Source organism: Phycodurus eques, chromosome 13, assembly GCF_024500275.1.
Source record: "Phycodurus eques isolate BA_2022a chromosome 13, UOR_Pequ_1.1, whole genome shotgun sequence".
Classification (NCBI taxonomy): domain Eukaryota; kingdom Metazoa; phylum Chordata; class Actinopteri; order Syngnathiformes; family Syngnathidae; genus Phycodurus; species Phycodurus eques.
This window is the reverse complement of record NC_084537.1, coordinates 23,869,413-23,892,910: the sequence shown is the minus strand read 5'-3', so window position 1 is coordinate 23,892,910 and position 23,498 is coordinate 23,869,413. Positions and strand designations below refer to the sequence as shown.

Below are 23,498 nucleotides of genomic sequence, written 5' to 3'. Positions count from 1 at the left end.
CAAAGACTCAACACGGCCAATCATACGAGGCTCCAATGAAGGACAGATATGCCGGACCACCTGCAGAATGGCATGTGAATGAGTTCATATGGATACCGCTGATTATTCCTGTGACAAATTAATGACAGAGTTGGGAAACATGTTTGTATTTTACGGGTCCTGAACACGATCCCCGCAAAGTCACTCAACAGCGCCCCCTGGAAAGTTGGAAAGAAAGGAACCCTCGGCACCAGTTTCACGGGTCAACGCAAAATTGGGTGGCAATGTCTGTCATAACGGCGTGCACGAAAGATTCTCAAAGACCCATTCCGGAAGTTGAGCGGGAAGTCCGCCGTTTCGGGTTGCAGCGGACATCTTGGGCAGATTCCGGGGCTCGTTCTCGGACAAAGTTCTACTCCGCCCCTATTGGTCTCCCACGCTGTCGCGAGCAGCGCACATCCTCTGTCAAATCGGCTTCGTATTTTGAGAGGCACGCCATCGCCCGTCTTCCTTTTAAGGAAGTGTTTGGAGCGCATACGTGAATCGATGTGACCTTTTGCATGTTTCATTTGCGCAGCCTGCCAGTGTTCCTGGGAGGGCTCGTACGGCACCGTGTGCGACCCGCAGTCGGGCCAGTGTCCGTGTCTGCCTGGGGTGGTGGGCCAGCGGTGTGGCCATTGCGCTTCGGGACTCGGGTTCCCCTCGTGCTCAGGTAACATCCCAAAAAAACAACAACGCTGTCATGTTGTTTTAGTTTTTTGGTTCAGTCTTATTCATATCGATTCCTCCCTCACTCTGTGCTTCCAGCCTCCATCAGTCAGTGTAATCCGTTTGGGACAGAAAGCATGGAACCTCAAACGGTATGCATTCCTCAACAAGGTCACAAATAATAACACGAGTGCGGTCAAACTGAACCGGAGTGCACCCGTACTGAATTTGAATATCGTAATTGATATTTTTAAATGTGAGCGAGCCCTCACATGGTGAGTAAAAGCAAACAAACAAAACAAAAAAACAAACAGCGTGTGTGTTTACTGCTCTCGCAGTGTGTGGTGCGCTTGAGCTGACCAATACAGAGGAGCACGCCACACACGTAACCACAAAGCTACCAACAATTGCAAGTCTCTTCCCCCAATCCGGATTTCTGTCCTATCACCGAAATGCTCAAATTCGGTCCCATTATCGGTGTGTGCGTATCCTGCTCGAAATGCCCAAAAAGATGAATTGAGGAGCACAACACTGGTACATCATTTGTTTGCGCCATATCTGTTGAGCAATTGCGCTGCTACAAACAAATAAGTAAAACTACAATAGTTCTGGCAATCCTTTATTAAAAAACAAAACCAAACAATGACTTTTTGAGTTCAACTTCAGCCACCGATGGACCACGATCACCTCATTATAAGGTAGTAGTGCCATGTGATTTTCCCCCCCAGCCAATTAGCAAAGGGGGCTAATGATGATAAAGAAATGAAGTGGAAGAAAAGTATATTGGATGTATCATTGTGATAAATATAATAATAATGATTACAAATGCCCCCCAAAAATGACAAAAGTCAAAACATATGTTCTGTACGTTTACTTATTTGTCATTATTGTAGAATGAATGATTATATTTTCAGGGAGTTCAAATGTTGAATTTCCTATTTTATAAATGGTTCAAGGAGAACAGCATTAGTATGACTCAGTATTTACACTGCTGGATTAGCTGTTAAGCTATTTTATATTTTCAATAATTGATCCCTGTGAATGGTCTGGATGTTTTCTTTTTTTTTGTCTTTTGGAAACGGATAACGCAGCTGTGTTGCAAAAACCGCATCCGGCCGACCGATTGAAACGCAATTGTAATTCCAATGAAGGAAAAGAGACTTCCTGACCTCGCGGGAAGGAAGCAAAACAAGAAGTCGAAGCGATGCTGCGCCGGGCCCCAGTTGACAATTGCACTGATTTCGATCATAATAGCAAAAAAACGAACAAACCAAGCAAAAAGGTTCTTTTACATTTGGGTGGACCGATGACCCCTGTGTTGTTTCAGGGATCTTGCCGCTGCCGAGCCAACGCAGAGGGCGCGTCGTGCGACCGGTGTAAGCCTCTTCACTGGAACTTGGCAGCCGACAACACGTACGGCTGTGAAGGTAACTCTTAAAGGAGACATGCCGTATTCGGCATTTTTGTCACCGTTTCAAACAGTTGCCGGGTGTCTTTATAGCATGCCCGTGACATGCTTTTGTCAAAATACCACAAGGATCGAGTACGATCATAAACATTATACATACTGTCGTTCTTGTCTGGCTGAAATTAGCCCATTTTTAGGGGCTGGCCATGTCTCATGCAATTGAGTGATTGTAGACCCTGCCCCAAATACTGCTGGCCCATTAATGAGGCCATCTTAAACAGTAAACAATAAATGTAGTATATACTTGGATGTCACAAATTATGAACATTTCTCACTGGCATCCCAGCCGCCAGCAGCTTGACAACTTCGCCGAGCGATCAAGTATCAGAAGCTCACACTGTTAGCGAGCGCAGCCAACAAAACACATTGCAGCTTCGCTTACCCTTTGGCTTTGACGTATTCGCAGACGTGTTGCCCCTGTCTTCCAGACAGTGTAGTCCGCCGGCCCTTGCTTGAAAGTCGCTCTGGATCTTCACCCAGTCTAGCTTATCATGTCGTGGGCGGAGGAACTCGGTGCAAGCAAGTTTGTACTTTACATTTGCTTTTTTTCTTTGGGTTTTCATTTTTTTTTGTGTGACTCCCGTTCAAAGCAATAAGACACTGAACGTGTTGCCACTAAATGCAAGTCAAGTGAAAGTTGTTTCTGTTTGCACGTTTTGCAGGGTTGTCGTAGTCTGTGCAGTTCTGTGAAATGTGATATGTGACACATCAAAAAAGAAAAACATGTTGTACCCCACAGGCAGAATGGTTTCATGGAGAAATGTGGTTTTTTAGCACATAAAAAAGAAGGGCCCGGGCCTCATGCTTTGCTTGGATACTTTTCCCCTCTTACAAATCTGCTCTGCAGCAAGAACGTGACCTCTACAATGAGGGGGGGGGGGAAACGTTTTTAACATCTGAAGAATGCCTCTGGTCGCTTGCGCCTGGACATTTACGGGGATGTTTTCATTTCAGTCGGTTAACATTAAAGCTCCCGGTGAGCTTTTGTGCTGTTGCTCTTCACCCATGAAAGTGACTTCATCCTGCAATCAGAGTCTCTTCAGCTCCTAACCTCCCTCTCTTCCTTTCATTTTTTTTGTTGGGTGTATTTCATTCCAGAGTGCAGGTGTGATGTCAAAGGAACGCTGAGTGGTGTTGCAGAGTGTGAGCAGGTACTTCCAGTTTGAGACGCAACGTATAGCCATGTTTGCTATCGATTATATTTTCAAAGAATTGAATTCATAATGCTTATTTTGGTATCAAGCCCAAAATTTGTTTTTTTAATGATGCAAAAAAAAAAAATCATCGTCCATTCTCATGTTTTAGTTGTATTTATCCACAATGTCATTATGATGTATCTGTAAATGCAAATAGATACACGTGTGAATGTATTCGAGATGACACAACAGAGATTTGAATGAACAGCTGGCTTCCGATCTGCTGCTACGATATGAACCCTCAAGAGCTCTCGCTCAGCTTTCTGTCCCCTCGAACCGAACACGTGGAGGCAGCGTTCCGTTTATCTGCCGGAAAACTACAGACTGGCAGCAAGTCTCACTTGAATTGCTCTCTTTTATGTTTGCATGTTGTCTTTTATGCCTTTTTTGCCTTGTTTTGAAAACAACATTGCATTGACTTGTTGTTCCCCCCGCAGAGAAACGGGCAGTGCCGCTGCAAGCCTCGCGTGGGCGGCCGTACCTGCGACTCCTGCGATGACGGCTACTTCCTGTTGCAGAAAAAGAATTATTTCGGCTGCCGAGGTGAGTCCGAGGTGACATACTCGTTCTCCATTCAGAATAATTCCCGTGACATGTATGCCTCGCAGGTTGTGAGTGCGACGCAGGTGGCGCCATCAGCGAGACTTGTGACGCGACGTCCGGCCAGTGTCGGTGCCGCAGCAACATAGTCGGCCTGAAATGCGCGCAGTAGGACTTTTACAAATATTTCACTGCACTCGCACGTGGAGAATGTTGTGCACGATTTTTACTTCAATCAACGGTGTTCCCTCTCAGGCCCGCACTAAGTTATTATTTCCCCACGCTGCATCAGTTGAAGTTTGAGGTGGAGGATGGCACCACACCAAACTCCAGACCAGTACGGTTTGGTTACGACCCCCAAGAGTTCCCAGAATTCAGCTGGAGAGGTTATGCTCAACTCTCCCCTGCGCAGGTAAGCGTGCCTTTTATCTGTGTAGTGATAACCGATCATATTGTTCATTAGGGGTGGGAATAAATATTGATACAATAAATGATTGTACGATTATTGTGTTTATCTCTAGGAAAACAGTAGTGATATACTGGAAAAGAAATACAGTGTTTAAAAAAAACTAGGCCCTGCCGCGAAGAGTGAAAATTGATTGACAGCCCCCCCCAAAAGGCTTGTAAATGCCTCTAGATGCCACAAGGCGGTGACAAAGCACAACTTTTCTCGAAATGAAGCTCCTCATGTCACTTCAACATAGTTCTTTGGCACCAAAGCAATACTTTAATTGCTTTGGCCTGAGCACAAAATCAGAAAGTATGTGACCACACAAAAAAAAAAAAAAAAAAAAAAAAAAACCCAAAAAAACACAATCACAACTGTGTGGGGCAAACACTGTATTGTCATTTTTGTTAAATATGCAAGTCCATAAAATGTCATCGCCTAAATTATGGTTCTGAAAAACATGCCTCATTTTTAATAAAGAAGACATTTTTTTCATCATGTATTGTAGTTGTTGTTGAAAGAGATAGAGTATAGGACAATCACTGTGTTGTGATACTGTCATTATTATGGGCTAAATATCTTTGTAATATTGCTATCATTCTTATTTCCTTAAATACTGACCTCTGTCTAAAAGACGGCATGCATTGTGCACGTGAACGAATAAATGCCTCACCTCAATTAAATAGCTCCTTTCCCTCCTCTAGAGAAAATCTGATTCCATTTGCACCGCTCAGTCTGCTTGGGCTCTGCAGTTTCTCAATAATAGTTCTTTTTATTTTGGTTTCTTCTTCCTAAACCTTTTATGTTGCTTTTTTTCCGTACGATATGCACTACTCACAAAACGTTAGGGGTCATTGGCTTTCAGGTGAACATTCCGGATGAACGCAATCTAACTTTTACAGCTGTAAAAGCTGTCATTCTCAGTGCTTTTCAATGCTCAAGTTGCAAAATGAGCGTGTTTGATCCATGACTGGCCCACTACATTTCCAGGTTCAATTCAAATTGGCATTTAAACAATCCGCCCCATCATGCCGCTCACATGCCGACGCCTAACAAGTGATCAACATCGGGAGGCTTCAAACGGGTTGTTCTCAGAGGGAAATGGCCACTGAGCTTCGAGTGTCAGAGTGTCATCAGCAGGACGTAACAGAGGGACTGGAAGAGTCGCAGAAAGGCAGAGAAGCGCAGGTCCTTGGAAGTTTTGGAGAACTGTTATATGAGTTTTGTCATTCAGGTCCTTGTTAGAGAATAGCAAGTTGTCAGGAGGAGGTCAAAGGAAGTTGACCTCCGAAGGTTGTAGTGCATTTTCGGTTCATACTGAAATGTCCCCCAAAAGCCGAATATCCTTAACCTTTTGTGAGTACTGCAATCTAACAAACCACCAACAATCTCTTCTGTGGGTAGCAGGGTAGCAATTAACGCTGTTTCTTTTCAGCCAGAGGTGATCCTCACTCTTCCCCTCGGCTTTCCCGGTACTTTCCATATTGTAATGCGCTACGCCACCCTGCGCTATAAGGGGAGGACCACGCGGTTGAGGGCAAGGGTCACAGTGGCGGACGAAGCCGCTTCGCAGCCGTGCTGTGACCGTAAGTGGTGGGCGTCGCTCGGCCGCCTTCTCCTCTCCTGGCTTGCCGTGTGTTGATGAACCCTCTTGTGATTGCGCAACCGCTTTGCCCCGAAGACCGTCTCCGAAGCGCCTCCGACGTCTCATCCGGTCAGTTGTTTGTCGCTGTCGTCCCCCCTGCAGAGTGAAGTCAGAGTAACGGTGCATGTTGAGCCGAAAGATGCCAGGCACAAGTTATTCCGCGTGGTGCTGCGATTCACTAACCCGAGCCGCGCCAGTGTGAGTGGTAGCATCGAGGCGGCTAATAACAGAGGCGGCGCAGGTAAGTCGGCCTCTTGAGAGTCGACCTTTGACATATCAAAGCATCAGAAGTCAATCATCCAATTCAGAAGTTCTCAGTTGGTCTCGCTTGGGACCCACGTTTCCCCAAAGCTGGATTTACACTGCGGTTTCAAGAGCCCAATTCCGACTTAGTGCTTATATCAGATTTTTTGGGGGTTTGTCTATTTCCACATTTCAAGTGACACATCGTATGGATTTGTGTTTGTTTACACCCACGGAAAGCATGAAACAACCCAAATTGCACATAAAGGTCTATGCTTGAGCTATAGTTCAGATTTACAGTAGGTGTATTTGAACGCGTTTATTTGGGTTGTTTGGGCACACACGCGTGTGTATACGTCACCGATGGGTTTATTTTGGTGATGTCAAGATGACATTGTTGGGGTATATCCGATATGTGCATTTACGCTGCACCCGCAACGGCAGTTATCCAATACGGCTCAAATTTCCCTCCAAATTTGGAAGAGGCATGATTCCGATCTGAAGATAGCTGATTCCGCGTTTCTTTTACTCTTTACATCGTGCGTGTCACATTTGTGCCACTTGAAAGGAAAAATCGGAATTGTGTCACTTGAACCATGCAGTGTAAATCCAGCATTAGCCATTGAAGAAAAAACATATATATATAGATATATTTTGAAACACAAATGCACACAATGACGTGTGCAGTGTTCATTTCATTTCAGAGCCCATTATTACATAATTGAGGAGTCGCACAATAATTTGTGTGTGAAATAAAATAAAATTGAATAGTATAATTGCCCTAATGTTGCGTAAGGCCCCAAAATGACATGAAATGTCAAAATAGAAATAATTTTGACTTATTGTACAGCCTGTCAATTTATTTTGTAAATTTTTGACCCACACAGAGTAGTTAGTATATGCAACCCAATTTTGGGTCCCAACCCAGCAGTTGAGAATCACTGATCAAAATGAACGCTTCATTGTGGCCCGAAAGGCCCATTCGCATTTGCACAAGTGTATCATCAAACGTCACGTTTGTGCTCCTGCAGCGTCAGACCGGAGCAAGGAAGTGGTTTTCCCGCCTAGTCGGCGACCCTCATTCCTCACTGTGCCCGGAGACGGCTTTGCGTTGACGCCTGGGAACTGGATCGTCATCATCAAAGCTCCGGGGCTTCTGCTTGTGAGTTGCAAAACGTTTCCCAAAGCAACCTGTTTGGAGCCAGAAACACTAAAGTCTTGTGACACCTCGCTATTACTCCTACGGTATGTGTGATGAATATAATAAACCCGCACAAAATTGTTAGTCTACAATAGTCCCAAATGTCTTGGAAAGATTTAAAAAAAAAAAAAAAAAAAAAAAAGGCAGGGGTGCCCACTACGTTTTTATTCCGAGCATTTACATTTTTATTATTATTATTTATCCAGAGTCCTCTATTTGTTACATTCATTTATTTATTTTTTTGCCCCTAAAATTGGTTAATTACTGTGTAATTTAATGTTTTACTTATTTTTTTCATTCATCTATGTCAATATATGATTGGTTAATTTTGTATTTTAAAACTATTGTAAAATAACCAGTGTTATATATACTGTACATTTAGCATTGTTTAGATTTGCATTCATGCATTTATTCAATTCTTCCTTTTTAACTAAACAATTAGTTTCTGTATTATTTGAAGAAAAACCTAGTAATGTTTGAATTAATTTTTTCACGACTTAAAATACAATTCATTACTACTTCTAATAACTATACTATAAGAGTAAACATCAGAAGAATGCATTATGCTTTTATTATTCAACTATTATCACGACTATTTTACATATTTCACTTGCGCATTTTCCCATTCAAACAATTGCTTCCCTCATCTCGGAATGAGCGGTATAGCATCTGTCCGTTGTAAAAAGCCAATGTGCCCCTTGAACACAAACGTTTGCCCAGTGCAGAGCTCGCCCAGCGCGATTGACGAAGCAGTGAAGAGGTTGTGTTTGTCCCAGTGCTTCTTTTGCCGTGCCTTTTGTCATTCCCAAATGATTCGCTCCAACGACAGAATGTCTCTGGCTCCTCAGGACTATTTGGTCCTGCTGCCTCAGGATTACTACGAGGCGCCGCTGCTGCAAGGAGAAATCACAGAGCCCTGCACCTATGTTCCCACTGCACAAAGGAATCAAAAGTGATGTCTATTCTTTGTTTCGATTCATAAGAGGCACGCATCCGATTTTGGCTGTTTGTTGATGCGGCCGCCGTGTCTCCCAGCTGCCTGCTGTACAAGCACGTGCCGATGGACGCGTTCGGCTCGGCTTCGGGCTCGCGGGGGAGCCTCTCGAGCCGGAGGGGCCGCAAGAGGAGGCAGGCTCGTGTGCGGCGGCCCACCCCGGGTCACCCTGAGATGGCCTCTCTGCACGGCGCGCAGGTGGGAAAGAAACGCGTTCGTAGCCACTCTTCTGTCATTGATTTGTAAAATATCCCCCTATCCCCCAGTCTCAGCTGCAGCTCAGTCTGCGTGTGCCTCACCCTGGACCTCACGCTCTGGTCCTGGAGTACGCCAGCGAGGTGGACGGTGTCCAGAACGTCAACATCCTGGTGGGTGTCCAGCACGGTGGACAGACGCGAGCCAGAGCCAACATTTACGGCTGTGACTACAGGTGAGTCTTGCCGCATTTGAGCCCAGTCGGGCCACGTACGTAAACGTTAGCACATGCGTTCATGATCAAGAGTCCCGTAATAATCGCTGCATCTTTTTTTTCCTCCTAAAATTGGTTTATGAATGTCGTAAAATTTTAAGTACCGTATTTATTTTTTTAAATCAATTTCTATAATTAAATAGCAAATTTATTTAGTGGAAATAATACAATAAAGCAATATTAGTCAAATCAACAATATAACTTATACATTTCAAAAAAATCATTGATTTGATTCAATAATTGGTAATTTATTTACTGTAAATAATAAAATGATCAAATCTATGAGTATGCAATTTGACATCTTTAACATTTCTTTCATTTATTTTTATCAAGCTGGTTATAATAATTGCCATTTTCCCCTCCCAAAAATTGGTTAATGGATGACATATTTTTCATTGATTTATCGCATCAAGTAATCATTTAAAACTATAATCCACAACAATTTTTTTTTTTTTTTGAAAAAGTCGTTTTCACCCAAGCCACTACAAGAGTAGATGACAGAATGCTGATAAGGCCTAAGTAAGTTAAGTTCTAAGTTATTTGTAAAATAAATAAAATTACATCAACTAAAGATGTTTTTTTTTTTTTTTTTTAATGAAGTAGTTTCCATATTTTGAATACACATTTGATCTTTTTTTTTTAAAACTCATCATAAATCAGTTGTCTGCTTTTTGCTGTCACCTGTGCAGCTTTTTGTGCCGGAGCGCGGCGCTGGACGGCAGGAATCAGCCGGCCGTGCTGCATCTGGCTCACAGAACGGAACTTCTCCTGCAGACCTCCGCCGCCTCCTTCCTGCTGGTGAGTCGCATTTGTGGGGAGGAAGCAACTGGCTTTCTGAAGATGCTCAGTCAACAATGTGTTTTTCTGCAGCACAAAGTGTACGCAGTGCCTGCTCAGGAGTTCTCCATGGATTATGTGGAGGCCAAGGTGCTATGCGTCTCCACTCACGGTCGCTTCACTGAAGACAGGTAATGCATCCTAAAACTGGTGTTTAACTGCAGACGTTACCTAAATCCTGCAACAGAGAGCAGCAGCTACTTCGTTAGGAACATCTAGACCAGGTTTTATTGAGCCAAGAGAAATATCTATTAACTATATATTGAGAAATATCTCAATCAAAATGTATACAGTATCGTATTTGGCGAGACGTCACATGTTTGTTTTACGGTTCTAGTCGGCACTGTGTTCTGAGTCACTCGGACAAGCCTTTGCCAGGCTGGATTCTGCACGCAGCCCGCGACGGGAAGCTGAACACTGCTCGCCACCAAGGAGACGACGCAGCTTGGGGGCAGAGACGACAGTCAGACTTATCCCCTCGCGGGGACAAGATCCTGCTCAAATACCCTCAGGTACCTGAGAATATGTGGCCTCTTCCGCTTGACTGGCTCACATGGGTCGTTGTTAAGGCATCCTCTTTGCATCCGCCAGACGGAAATCCGCTTCACTCCCAAGGTGCCCCTCCCTGGCAGATATTTGCTTGTTGTGCATTATCGCCAGCCCGAGCACGTTTCCTTTCCTGTGGAAGTTCGAGTGGATGCTGGGTATAACTGGAAAGGTAAGCTTAGCTGCCATCACCATGTTTTTTTAGGAGCCTGACATTTGTACCTGCTACTTTCTTTTCCAGATATAGTGTCATTCGTTCAAATTTAGCAGGCCGGGACTTCTACTTAAGACAGTCTTCGGCAGAGGCTGCATGTCCATGTATGCCTCTGGCTTGTTGTTTTCTCGGCGGTCGCTCCAATGCACCCTGTGGTTTTCCCGCAGGTTCCATAAATGGTTCGTTCTGCCCCTCGGTGTCAGGCTGCAGAGACGTGCTGGTCGCCGACGGGCGCACCGTCCTCGACTTTTCTCAGCAATCTTGGCAGCTGCCGAGCATCTCTGTGACTGTTCCTCCTCGCAAGACACTCATTCTGGTGGGTGGTTTATTCATCCATTTTATATAGCGCTTGCTACCATTGGGGTCACGGTTGAACTGGCGCTTATGCCAGCTGACTTTGGGCAGGAGGTGGGATAATTTATGTATGTATTTATTTTTTCCGTTTTTTTTTTTGTCTTTTTGTTTTGAATTTTTTTTTTGGGGAGGGGGGGCCAACCCCCAAAACGCTTAGTGGGCGCTTTATGCCCACTTATTCAAGAATTTGTTTGTTTTGTAAAATAAATGAATGAATAATAAAAATACATTTTCAATGCATTTATAATCGGCGCGGATTTTCACTGTGAATAGTGGCGGTCCGCTGTATTATATTTTATTGGTGAAATTTGTTGTATACCTCTGTGGAGCTGTTGGAGATGTTCACCCTGTGCCTGTGTGGGTTTTCCCCGGGTACTCTGGTTTCCTCCCACACCCCAAAAACATGCAGGGTACAATAGGTTAATTGAAAATTCTAAATTGCGCCTAAGTATGAATGTCGTTTGTTTCTATGTGCCCTGCGATCGGCTGGCGAGCAGTTCAGGGTGTACCCCGCCTTTCGCCCCCCGGGTCAGCTGGGATAGGCGCCAGCACGCCTAATTTCTTTTACTCTTCTGTATAGGATCAGATATCGCTGGTTCCTGAGAGTCGTTACGCCCCTGACCTCCTGAGAGAGAAGCCTCTGGATACGTCAGCGCTTTTCATCCAGCAGTGCATAGGAGAGGGCTTCTTTCTTGAGTAGGTGGTCACTTCCAATGCCACTTTGAAGGATTTAAAACGTTGTTTGTTTGCTCTCCTGAGCTCTTCTTTAGCTAAGCAGCTAAGTGTGTATTTGATTTTCCATCCATCCGTCCATCCATTTTCTGAGCCGCTTCTCCTCACTAGGGTCGCGGGCGTGCTGGAGCCCATCCCAGCTGTCATCGGGCAGGAGGCGCGGTACACGCTGGACTGGTTGCCAGCCAATCGCAGGGCACATACAAACAAACAACCATTCGCACTCACAGCCACGCCTACGGGCAATTTAGAGTCTCCAATTAATGCATATTTTTGGGATGTGGGAGGAAACCGGAGTGCCCGGAGAAAACCCACGCAGGCACGGGGAGAACATGCAAACTCCACACAGGCGGGACCGGGGATTGAACCCGGGTTCTCGGAACTGTGAGGCTGACGCTCTAACCAGTCGCCCACCGTATTTGATTTTGTTGGATTTTTTTGTTTTCTTTTGGACAGGGCATTAAGCCGCTTCTCGGTAGTTCAATCAGCGGTAAGCTTCAACAACAAACCGACAGGAAAGCAGACCTGTGCAACTAACTAGTGCCTCCTAGAGGCGATATCAAAATCTTCCTGTCTGTACTTTTTGATCTCAAACCTTGTTTTGTTGCCAATTCTGTATGTTTAAGAGTCCCATCAAATGTTGGTGAAATTCTGTGTATGTAATTCATGTTCTTACGGCTTATCATCGTAAGGGTAGCAGTTGAGCTGGCGCCTCTGCCAGCTGACTGACGAATACCATATAAAGGGGTTAACAGAAACATATCACTGTCAAAGGCCAAGCGTCAAACCGGGTTTCACTCGGATCCAGATTTTGGCAGCAATGTAAATCTCACATAAACTTGTTGACGTCAATCTGTCTAATGTCTTCAGAGGCGATCCAAACCTTTTGTCTCATGTTTCCTCAGCCCCGGAACGTCCTCGCAATTCTGCAGAGACTCTGCGCGCTCTCTGGTGGCCTTTTACAACGACGGCGCTCTGCCTTGCAATTGTGACCGGTCGGGGTCCGCTGGATCCGCGTGCGACCCGGCTGGAGGACAATGTCCCTGCAAGCCTCATGTCATCGGTCTGAGGTGCACCAAGTGTGCCACGGGGTACTATGGCTTCCCCTACTGCCGACGTGAGTCAAATGCGAGCTTGACTTTCTGTACATCCACTGGCTTTGCTTGAGATCCAATACAGGAGCTATTCATATACAGCGGAGGCCTTTTAGAACAGCGATACGGTGTAGACCCACCCGCAATTGGTGAAAATCTGCAATATAGAGAGAATACTGTTACTCCTCCCACACGCTTTAATCGCATTTAAACATATGAAAGCACCTTTTTCAATTGTTCCTTAACGCCTCCGAATAAGAGGAAAAGTGTGCCTACGTCAAGCCCCAGTTTGTTTACTGCAAAACTGACACATAAAACAAAAGAGAATGAAACGTTGTGTTGTATATTTACACACCGAAATGTTCGACCAAACCTTATATTTTCTCGCAAAGGTCCAGGAGTACAGCATACAATGCAAAACGCCATAGATCGGCTAACAGGACAAAGTAACATCGATGTTACGGTAATTGTAAACCCTCAAGCAACTGCTACTTAAACAGGCAGAGACACATTCAAACAGAGCATACATATAGACAGTATTATCTATGTTCTGTGGGCAAAACTACTGTATTACTGGACCTGTGTTGGGGACCTTCTCTGCCTCTTCTTCTTGCTGTTAATGATGTAGCAACTCTTGCGGTAGACCTCACTGCTGCCCGGCATCTTGCTGCACAACCGATACGACACAGAAGGCACCCAAATCTAATTTTGGTATTTAGAAAAAGGTTAGAACGAACACGGAGGCTTTCGTCTGTCCAAAATGTTCTTATAATGAATGTTCAAAAGTATTATTAAAAGTTTGCGATGTAGCGGAGGGGGCGCGAACGACGAACACCGTACGTGCTATTGAAGTATTTGTCTTCCTCTCCAGCGTGCGAGTGCGGCCGCCGACTGTGCGACGAGGTGACGGGTCGTTGCGTGTGCCCGCCTCAGACGGTCCGGCCGGCCTGCGACTCGTGTCAGAACCAGACGTTCAGTTTTCATCCTCTGCTGGGCTGCGAGGGCTGCGACTGCGCCGGGGACGGCCTTCGTGCCGACGCCGGGCCCGGCTGCGACCGCGTCACCGGACAGTGCAGGTGAACGCAAACTCATGCTTTGTGACGCATTATTATTGTTTTAAATTCACCTGTGTATCCCTCTTCTCTTTGCGAACATTTGACCTTGTGGTTTCGCGTGTCTGTGTGCGTGTGCGTATTGGCATGCAGCTGCAAGCCCAGGATTGGCGGACGCCAGTGTGACCGATGCGCCGCAGGTTTTTACCGATTTCCCGATTGCGTCCCTTGCGACTGCGAGCAAGGCGGAGTCACGCCCGACGTGTGTCACCCCGACACGGGGAGGTGTCTCTGCAAGGTACGCCACCCACACCAAATGTTTGTTTCATCTTCCCCCTCAAAAAAATGGCGCGATTTGTGCTTTTGTTTTGTCTGCAACGCCTGCTTTGCTGTCAATTGTTTTGTCTTTATGACGTCATTACGGGATTTGGAGTGAGTGAGCTTCAAATGTGCTACCGCTTGAGTGAAGTGGAAATAAATGGAGCAATTAAGTACAAATGAACAATAATTACACTTTATAAAACCAGATTATTTTTTGACATGATCTTTTATATATATATATATATATATATATATATATATATATATATATATATATATATATATATATATATATATATACGATATAGTGCTATTTTTCTGAAATAAAAACACATAACAAAGAATATTGTGGTTTTTGGCAGGGACCCGATCGGATTAATGGCATTTCAATTTATTTCAATGAGGAAAATGCATTTGAAATCCAGGACGTGTAACTTGAGTTTGGTCATGGAATATAATAAAGTGCAAGTGAAGACATCACAGTTTACTTCAATAATGATTGTTAATTGTAACTTCTGCCATCTAGTGGAAGAGCATTTCTTTTTTTCTGCCTGTCGCTCTATGTCACTGGCACGAATAGATGAACAAAGATAGATTTGTCGTAAAAAAAATAATTTCCCACGGTCCGTCTAACGATTCCTCATGACACACGAAAGAGCAGCGGCACAGCGGTTGGGACTCATTGCTCTACGACTTTGTCCTCACGTCACTCGCTCTGTTTCCCCTCAAATGTGTGTAGAAAAATGTAGCCGGCGTGCGGTGCGACGCATGTCGGGACGGCTCCTTCCACTTCGACCCGTCCGACACTCACGGCTGCACCCGCTGCTTCTGCTTCGGAGCCGCTGAGAAGTGTCAGAGCTCCGGCAAACGCAGGAGCAAGGTACTTTCCCTTCTCGGGCTTGGGCCTTTCGTCTGTCGGCGTTCACTTGCGTTCTTCCATGTCGTGCTCGCGTGGGCTTTCCAGTCGTCCAAAAACACGCTCCGTATCCATCGATCCATCGGTCTGTTGTTCGGATCGTTATATCGATAGCATGTCGCTCTTTTCTTATATCTCTATCTTTCTATCATTCTATCTATCATACTATATCGCGACTTTTATGTCTCTATCATTACATCCCTATAGTTACACCCCTCTATCGTTCTGTCGTCATGGTCGTAGCTCTCTGTCACTCTGTTATATTGTTCCACCTCTATTGTTCTACCTTTTGTATCGCTCTATCCTATCTATCGCTATAGATTGTTCAATTGTTCCATCTCTATATATATCGTTCTGTCATTTATCTCTCGAACGCCATCTATGGTTCTGTCTATCTCGATATATCTTTCAATTCTTCTTTCTATATATTAATAAATCTCTGTACAGTATATCGTTCTATCCATTTCTACCTATCTATCCTTCTATGTTTCTGTCTATCTCTACATAGGGTTCCATTCTATCTATGTCTGTATAGTGATACATCTCTATATATTGTTCTATCGCTACTGTATATATCGTTTTATCGCAATATATCATTATATCTATTTCTATATCTCTATCTCTATCTATCGTTCACTCTACCTCCATATATCGGCTGTGCGTTATTTTAACGAAGCATTATTATTTATTGGGGAAGAAAATGGCAGCCGATGCATCATGTTGCGCCATCGTTGATTTCCCCCGCCGCTTCTCCATCTTTCCTGCTGTTAGTTTGCGGACATGCGTGGCTGGACGTTGGAAAGTCCCGAGCGGCGAGAGGTTCCGTCCGTGTTGAACGCGGCCAGTGACACGGCGGTGGCCGACGTGCAGGAGCTTCCTGCTTCTGTTGGAGCTCTGCACTGGGTGGCGCCGGCCTCATATCAGGGAAACAGGGTGAGTCCGAGGCTGCGCTCACTTCATGTTGCCGCATCAGCATAAAAGCAAGTTCACTGCAGGTCACACACCGATTCCGTTCCAAAGTTGCCGTCCTTCTTCTGCAAAATTTTTACATTTCTTCTCTGAAGAAGAAGGCTCGCCACCATTTTTTTTTCACAAGATTTGATGATTTTTTTCTACTTTTTGTAATTCAATCAATAGATTGTATGCGCATTTTAAAAAATTAAAATAATATTTTTTATTTTATTTTAAATACCGGTACATTAAATTCGATTTTATATTCTGTTGGTGATTTCTTTTCTTTTTTTAATGACCACATTTCTTCCTGGAACAGGATGACTCACCAGTACCCAAATGCAGCTTTTAATAATACATTGCACCGTTCTCAATAAAAAAAAAGAAATATAGTGTTGTCTTTTTTTTTTTTCTTCTCAGCACAGCATAACACCTGAAGCTCTTTGCGTGATTGTTTAATTATACAATATTTCGAACTGATATGCTGCTAAATGGGACTGTAAGCGCAGAAATTCAGAGCCAAGACACAAAAAAAAACATACTTCAATAATTTATTAACAAAACATCCATCCGTCCATCCATCCATCCATCCATCCATTAAACAACACAAATAGAATTAATTTAAACAAGAAAAAAACCGCATTATTCAAATGAGTTTTCCGTGGTGTAAGCTTTCAATGAGCTCATCATCAGTTATTCCTATCGACATATTTGAATAACCCCAATATTATCCTCCCAGGTGTCATCTTATGGTGGCTTCCTCACCTACCAGACCAAATCCTTTGGTCTTCCCAGTGAAGGAATGATTCTGATGGACAGAACACCCGATGTCCTACTGAATGTATGTAAAATTCTATTTTGGACTCTTATCCTTCACATTGTTGTTGTTGTTTTCCTGATGTCATTTCCATGTTTCCTCCCCAGAGTGAAGACATGACACTGATCCATTTAGCTCCTCAAGTCCCATTGCCAGACAGACTGTATCAGGGCAGAGTCCGGCTTGTTGAGGTCAATAAAACAAAACACACTTTCAAATGTTCCCATTTTTAAGTTGCAAATGAATCATCAAATCAAGTTTAAAAGTGGATCTGGATTAGGGATTCAGCAACGTCCCAATACTTTTGTTTGACTTTGGGCTACTTATTTGCCGAACCGCGGTCTGTTGTCCACAGGGAAACTGGCGCCACGCCGGCACCGACAGGCCCGTTTCCAGAGAGCAGCTGATGACGGCCCTGGCGGGCCTGGCGCGTCTGAGGATCCGAGCCCTGTACTTTACGCAGAGCCAGCGACTTAGTCTGGGCCAGGTGGGATTGGAGGAGGCCACCGACACTGGGACTGGGGGTCCTGGCAACACCGTGGAGGTCTGCTCCTGCCCCCCGCAGTACGCCGGAGACTCCTGCGAGGTGAGGAAAATATATTGATGCGACAGGAGCTATGTCTTCTTTATTCAATAAGGGTGTGAAGGGGGCGGCACGGTGGGCGACTAGTTAGCACATCTGCCTCACAGTTCTGAGGATCTGGGTACAAATCCCCGCCTGTGTGGCTGAGTTTGCATGTTCTCCCCGGGCCTGCGTGGGTTTTCTCCGGGTACTCCGGTTTCCTCCCACATCCCAAAATCATGCGTGGTCGGTTGATTGAAGACTCTAAATTGCCCGTAGGTGTGAATGTGAGTGCCAATGGTCGTTTGTTAGTATGTGCCCTGCGATTGGCTGGCGACCAGTTCAGGGTGTACCCCGCCTCTCGCCCAGAGTCAGCTGGTATAGGCTCCAGCACGCCTGTGACCCGCGTAAGGAGAAGCGGTACGGATAATGGATGGATGGGTGTGAAGGGAATCGAAGTGTAACAATTTCCAACCACTATGTGTGTTTACATTGGTTTCGGTTTTTACTGACCATAGTAAAACATATTTCTGTATTTTTGTGCACTGCGCAACTGCAGTGAAGCACAAAAACTGCCATATCTTGATTTTCGCAGGGCTTGCCGCGCATGTTTGCCAATTTGGTCGGCCAGTATTAGTATTCGTGCCCGTCAATTAAGTCTGTAACCTTTTGTGCGCCTGCGTCCAATGGAGTAAGTGCGACAAAAAAAGAAAACGCTTCTTGCTCAGATAGTCCCAGAGTTCAATGATGGCTGAACTGAGGTCACAGCCACGGTTCGATCTTTCATGTTTTTGTCTTGTTTTTTTGTTTTTGTGGCTTTTTGGCATTAGCATTTTCACCATTTGTTTGATCTTTCGCAGTTTCGGGGCATGTGTTGCCATGCGTGACAGTTTCCAAACTTCTTCCATTCGTACCCGTTGAGAAAGAACGGGGAGGATCTCCTGCTCAGGTGTTGACTGAAATAGTGTTGTGTCATCTTGGAGGAGCGGGACCTCCTCTTCGTTCTTCGAAGGTTGTCCCGACACGCCCAAACTAAACATTGCACCCTTTTGCCTGGGGGGGCCAAAGTCACCGGCTGAGGAGACTTGGGCGGAATGCGCTGCTGGAAAATAACCAGCCGGCCAAAACTACGTGGCCTCGGGCTAGGATGGGATGAAAAGCACAATCACGCAGACATAATATTAGCCATTATAAAGCCGGGATCACTGCCGCATGGCGACAACTCATTGAGTCGGTACCAGCATTCCGTTGTTAAGGAAAAAGGAGTGTTTGTACCGTAAATTCCTTTTTTATTTTTTTTATAACATGCATTCCTTTTTGTCTGTGGGGCTCTTTGTTGCGGTTTCGTGTTTGTTTTCCATTTCTGTATATGAGGGCAGCACAATGAAATAGTTAGTGGTTAGCATGTCTGCCCCACAGTCTAGAGGTCCTGGGTTTGAATCCTGGCTCTGGCCTTCCTGTGTGCAGTTTGCACGTTCTCCCCGCCGTGTTTCTGTGGATTTCCTCTGGGTACTCCAGCTTCCCCCACATTCCAAAATTGCCCTCACACGGGCTCGGGCTCCGGCTCACCCGCGACCCGATCAGGACAAGCAGTCGAGAAAATGCATGAATGGATGGAAATTGCACATTATGCAACCTTTAATTTAGTTAATTTAGAGGAAGTTGAGTCTCCTTGCAGCGCCTTAGGAAACCTCACCTGACCTCACTGTTACTCATCAAACTGCTGAAAGTCCAGCAGACACACCCGAACGTGTGTGTGGTTGTTTGCACGGCGTGATTCAGGTGTGACTCTACTGTCTGAGGGTGTCTGACACCATTGTAAATCGCGCGCGCTCACACACACACACACACACACACACACACACACACGCACGCACACATTCTCTTGTAAAGAGTACAATTGATTTTCCACATCGAAATAACATTATTACTTCTTATACTAAGCCAATAGTCAAGACACTCTCGATGCCATTCTTACTATGTTCATGAGAAGCATCAAATGTGATTTATATAGCACTTTTCATACGTTGATAATGCAATACAAAGTGCTCAATAAGATACAAACAGAGAATGGAAAACCAGAAGCCAGAACTGAGCACGTTCTGAGGCTCTGCGTTCAAATCTCGACTCCAGCGCTCCTGTGTGGAGTTTGCTTGAACTTCTATTTTGTCACAAAACAAAGAAATACTAAAATAATGACAATGTCGTCTGAATTTACTCACAAATGTCCCTTTTTTTTTTTTTGTCGAGCACAAAGCTGATGTACTCACGGGAAGCTATGACCTCTTGACCTCTCGATTTAATTGTTCTGCCTGTCACTATTAGTCGCTGGCATAGATAGATGAAGAGAGATACATTATTTGCTGTAAATCAATACTAACTTTTAGGGCAATTAAGTGAAATTGAACAATTTCCTACAGTAACATGCTTGTGAATCAGAGTTTTATGCGTATGTGAGAGAGGGGACTGAAAGAGGAATGAGAGCACACGTAAACACCTGCATGTGCGTGCTTGTGTGCCTCCGTACAGTCAGTGCAGTTACTCAGCTGGGGATGGGGCGTGTCCTCAACGTCAGTGTGTGTGTGTGTGTGTGTGTGTTTAAGAGGCTGAAGCAGGGCAAAGTCAAGCGTTATTTCACACGGGCTAAACATCAGGAATGTCGGCGAGCTCGATGGCACGACACCGGAACGCCGGAGGGGTTCTGCTCAGGACCGCGCTGTTGGGGTCTCTGATCGGGCTGTGCTGGGCCGGCAGCAGGCCCGTTCGGGGAGGGGCGTCCCGGCCCCGCTACGGCACACGCGACGACGGATGGCGGTTAAGGCAGCAGGCCGACCAGTGGGTAGAGTATCCGAGGTTAAACGAGCAGGGGAGCGACGGGGGGCAGGCGGTCCTCTTTCCTTCTGTCAGCGGCGACTCGCCCGGGAATCGGATTGAGGTAAGTGATAGGTCATGAAGTGTTTTTTATCTGGGAAAAGGGCAAAGGGTGTCAGGCTCTTGTCAGTTCACGTTTTCTCAAGTTCAACTTCAGCGTTCTGACGGGCGTCTCCAAATAAAGAGCTTTTACATTTGTCCTCCGCAAATCTGCCGTAATAATCAATATGTTGGCTTAAGGTCGCTTGAGTGCGATCCAATTTTTTTTTCCCCCTTTTTTGTTGTTGTTGCAGAAGTGCGCCCCCGGATACTTCCGAGATGGCAGCGGGTCGTACCCGGGCCGCTGCGTGCGCTGTAACTGTAACGGTCTGGCAGACGAGTGCGAGGACTGGAGCGGGAGGTGCCTGGTGAGCCGCACTCGCGCTACTCACGTACTCAAGTACTCAAGTACTCTATTACATTGAATGCTCTATGGTCACTAACTATTTTTTCCAAAGTTCATACTTTTACACCCAGGAAAATACTTTTTGTTTTGTTCAGTTGCTGAATATGTGAGTTGTTCAGCAAATAACAAAAACAAAACAAGATAGCTTTGCGTTCAACTAAATATGACATTTTACACAAAGCAAATTTGGGAGTAAACTGAGACATTTATTTCAGTTCTGATCATTTTGTTTGGTGGTGTCCCATGAGATTTTTCTAATAAATTAAAGCCTGGCTCAGTAAAGGTTGGGAAACACGGAACCAGAGAATACAACAAAAAAATCCTGGTTCCTCACCTTTATTTTCTTCCGTTTTGTGGAACTTGATTTTGTCATTTTGGCATCAATGTGACAAAAATTACATAACTCGAAAATAAATAGATTTATGACAGTCTCTTTTTGAATTTCCAGTGGCGTCGTGGTTTTCTCCTTGTCGTTATTATTCTGCTTGAAGGGAGGATGAGCCCGTGCACATTCGAGCATCTCAACCCTCGCCATTATTTTATCGTCATGCAAGACCGGGCCTGCGTCGCCGCGTGCGCGCCACACGAGTCAAACGGACACCGAATTCCCACATCAAACGCATTCTCGACAGCGACGTCGCTCCTCTTAAACCCCGCCCCCTTCTCGCGGGTGTGCGTCTCCGCGTTGGGAAGAAAACACCTGATGGTCCACTAAGCTTAGGCTTGCAGAGTCCAATTTCGTCTTCCTTGTTTTTCTTAGAACTGTCAGTACAACACAGCTGGAGACAGATGTGAATACTGCAGAGAAGGTTACTACGGTAACGCTGCTCTGAGGACCTGCCAGGTGTGCCCCTGCCCTTTCAGTACGGTCACAAAAAGGTGAGTTACGACAAACACAAACAAATAACAGCGCTCCTAACCAGAGTTCCTGTGCTTACGTAACACACGGGTTTACATTCCTAGTTTTGCAGTCGCTTGCAGAGAGATCTACGGAGACTTCCAGTGCATTTGCACAGCAGGATACGCTGGAGACAAATGCGAGAAGTAAGTCTACACGTGTTTATTGCAGGGGGAAAGGTTCCGCACCCGCCAACAATACTGTAGCTGAAAATACGCAACGGACTGTAGCGAGACCATAATAGTTTTACGCCTCCCACACGCTTTGAACACAATCGAATTGATTCAAACACATTGATTTTATCAAAACATACTGTACAGAGTATTTGTTAGCACCTGTTCTTATTCTCTCGCTCACACACTTCTCCAAATATGAAGGGGAAAAAAAAAAAAAAACATGAATTTGTCACTCCCAGTTGAAGAACACAACAAGCGAAAAGGAATTCAACATCGTACATTTGAACACCAACATTTTCCCTCAACCCTTACAATTTCATCCAACAAAAATCCGCCACCTAATTTCATACGGAGCATCAACGTACAAACCTGGCATACAACACCACTATACTCACCATCATATAATATTCTCTCCGCTCTGCGGGCACGCCGACGATGACTGGAGCTTACCTAGTTGTGGACCTTCTCTGCCTCTTCCTCTTGCTCTAAATTACGCTGCATATCTCATCCAGTAGTCCTCAGTACTGCTCGGCATGTTGTGGTAAAACTTGGTACTACATTGAAGGCACTCAATAAATTCGGATGTGCCTGTACGCTGTAAAAAAAAAAAAAAAAAAAAAAAAAAATCAGCGATAGAGTTCTACTCTTTTACTCATCCTACCTAATTCGTTTTGTACTTCCTACAGGTGTGCTCCTGGGTTTTATGGTGACCCGCTGGTTCCGGGAGGACGCTGTCTCCCTTGTAATTGTAATGGAAATGGCAACACCTGTGATCCCAGGACTGGAGGTTACATAGTCCATCTCATGATATGATCCACCAATTCATGTTTACCGCCAGGTTGCATTATTCGTAGCAGACGCATAGCACCAGTGACCGGGATGTAAAAAGGCAGACAAAAAGAAGCAATTACCAGGATGTTCAAAAGCAGACACATAGCACTAGTGACCAGTGTGCTAGGGCAGACGAATAGGAACAGTTAGCAGGATGTTAAAAAGTGGGTGCATTGCACTGGTACCAGTGCACCAATTACCAGGATCAGGATCCCAGGATACCAGGATCTTAACGGGCAGACGCATAGCATCAGTGACCACAGTGTGAAAGGGTGGACACATAGCACACATAGTACCAATTACCAGGATGTTCAAAAGCAGACACGCAGCACTAGCGAGCAGGTGCTACATGAGCAGTATGTCGAGGGGCAGACAGAATGTAAAGGGACTCCTGCTCGAAATGTATACATTTATTGATATCATACTTGTTTTTATCTCCGCAGTTTGCAAGAGCACCCTGGAGCCTGGAGACACGAACACAAACGACCACTGCCAAGGTGAAGAAACTCGAAATTCAATAGTCTTAAGGTTTCTGTCATACCTACTTTAAACCTTCTCTTGCTGTCCAGAGTGTGATAACTGCGCGCAAACGTTACTGCAAGACTTGGAGAAGCTGGACGACGAGCTGGCGAGGATCAAAGCTCAGCTGGACAACGCCGCCGCCGGCGCCTCCTCCGAGGACAGACTCAGGAAGCTGCAGCGAGCCGTAGCGGACACCAAGGTAACGGGGGAAAAAGTCCTCGAGACTGAAGTGGAGACATTTTAAGCCGCCGGATTGCGCTTGACAAGTCGAGACTCATCTAATACATCCCGATGCCGCGTGCGTGGCCACGAGTGCAATGTACGCACTTGACAGTCATTCATCCGATGTCCATACAGTGTGCAGCGCGCACACACACACATGCTTGCGTGCCAAACGCCGGGATGGGTGCGCTTACGCAAACATTCCCGATGGGATCACTGATAAGCAATCACAGTGCATTTTGTCCC

General features: G+C 45.3%; 1 protein-coding gene across 8 annotated transcripts in view; it reads left to right on the top strand.

The window, feature by feature from the left end:
• Nucleotides 1-23,498, top strand: part of LOC133411140 (laminin subunit alpha-3-like) — a 64,902-nt gene that overhangs the window by 24,083 nt on the left and 17,321 nt on the right. For 6 of the 8 annotated variants that reach the window (XM_061693072.1, XM_061693070.1, XM_061693068.1 and 3 more), the window contains 32 exons: nt 557-691; nt 787-839; nt 2,015-2,114; nt 3,254-3,306; nt 3,789-3,894; nt 3,960-4,059; nt 4,147-4,303; nt 6,087-6,225; nt 7,259-7,389; nt 8,277-8,380; nt 8,464-8,620; nt 8,689-8,852; nt 9,581-9,689; nt 9,762-9,859; nt 10,066-10,240; nt 10,320-10,446; nt 10,656-10,804; nt 11,423-11,538; nt 12,480-12,691; nt 13,540-13,744; nt 13,874-14,018; nt 14,781-14,921; nt 15,729-15,890; nt 16,648-16,749; nt 16,833-16,916; nt 17,081-17,311; nt 20,452-20,565; nt 21,364-21,482; nt 21,567-21,647; nt 22,364-22,464; nt 22,952-23,005; nt 23,078-23,229. In XM_061693072.1, the coding sequence (XP_061549056.1) occupies nt 557-691; nt 787-839; nt 2,015-2,114; nt 3,254-3,306; nt 3,789-3,894; nt 3,960-4,059; nt 4,147-4,303; nt 6,087-6,225; nt 7,259-7,389; nt 8,277-8,380; nt 8,464-8,620; nt 8,689-8,852; nt 9,581-9,689; nt 9,762-9,859; nt 10,066-10,240; nt 10,320-10,446; nt 10,656-10,804; nt 11,423-11,538; nt 12,480-12,691; nt 13,540-13,744; nt 13,874-14,018; nt 14,781-14,921; nt 15,729-15,890; nt 16,648-16,749; nt 16,833-16,916; nt 17,081-17,311; nt 20,452-20,565; nt 21,364-21,482; nt 21,567-21,647; nt 22,364-22,464; nt 22,952-23,005; nt 23,078-23,229 (4,076 nt within the window). The remainder of the gene's footprint in view (nt 1-556; nt 692-786; nt 840-2,014; nt 2,115-3,253; nt 3,307-3,788; nt 3,895-3,959; nt 4,060-4,146; nt 4,304-6,086; nt 6,226-7,258; nt 7,390-8,276; nt 8,381-8,463; nt 8,621-8,688; nt 8,853-9,580; nt 9,690-9,761; nt 9,860-10,065; nt 10,241-10,319; nt 10,447-10,655; nt 10,805-11,422; nt 11,539-12,479; nt 12,692-13,539; nt 13,745-13,873; nt 14,019-14,780; nt 14,922-15,728; nt 15,891-16,647; nt 16,750-16,832; nt 16,917-17,080; nt 17,312-20,451; nt 20,566-21,363; nt 21,483-21,566; nt 21,648-22,363; nt 22,465-22,951; nt 23,006-23,077; nt 23,230-23,498) is intronic. The other 2 variants (XM_061693067.1, XM_061693071.1) reach the window with 2 other exon arrangements.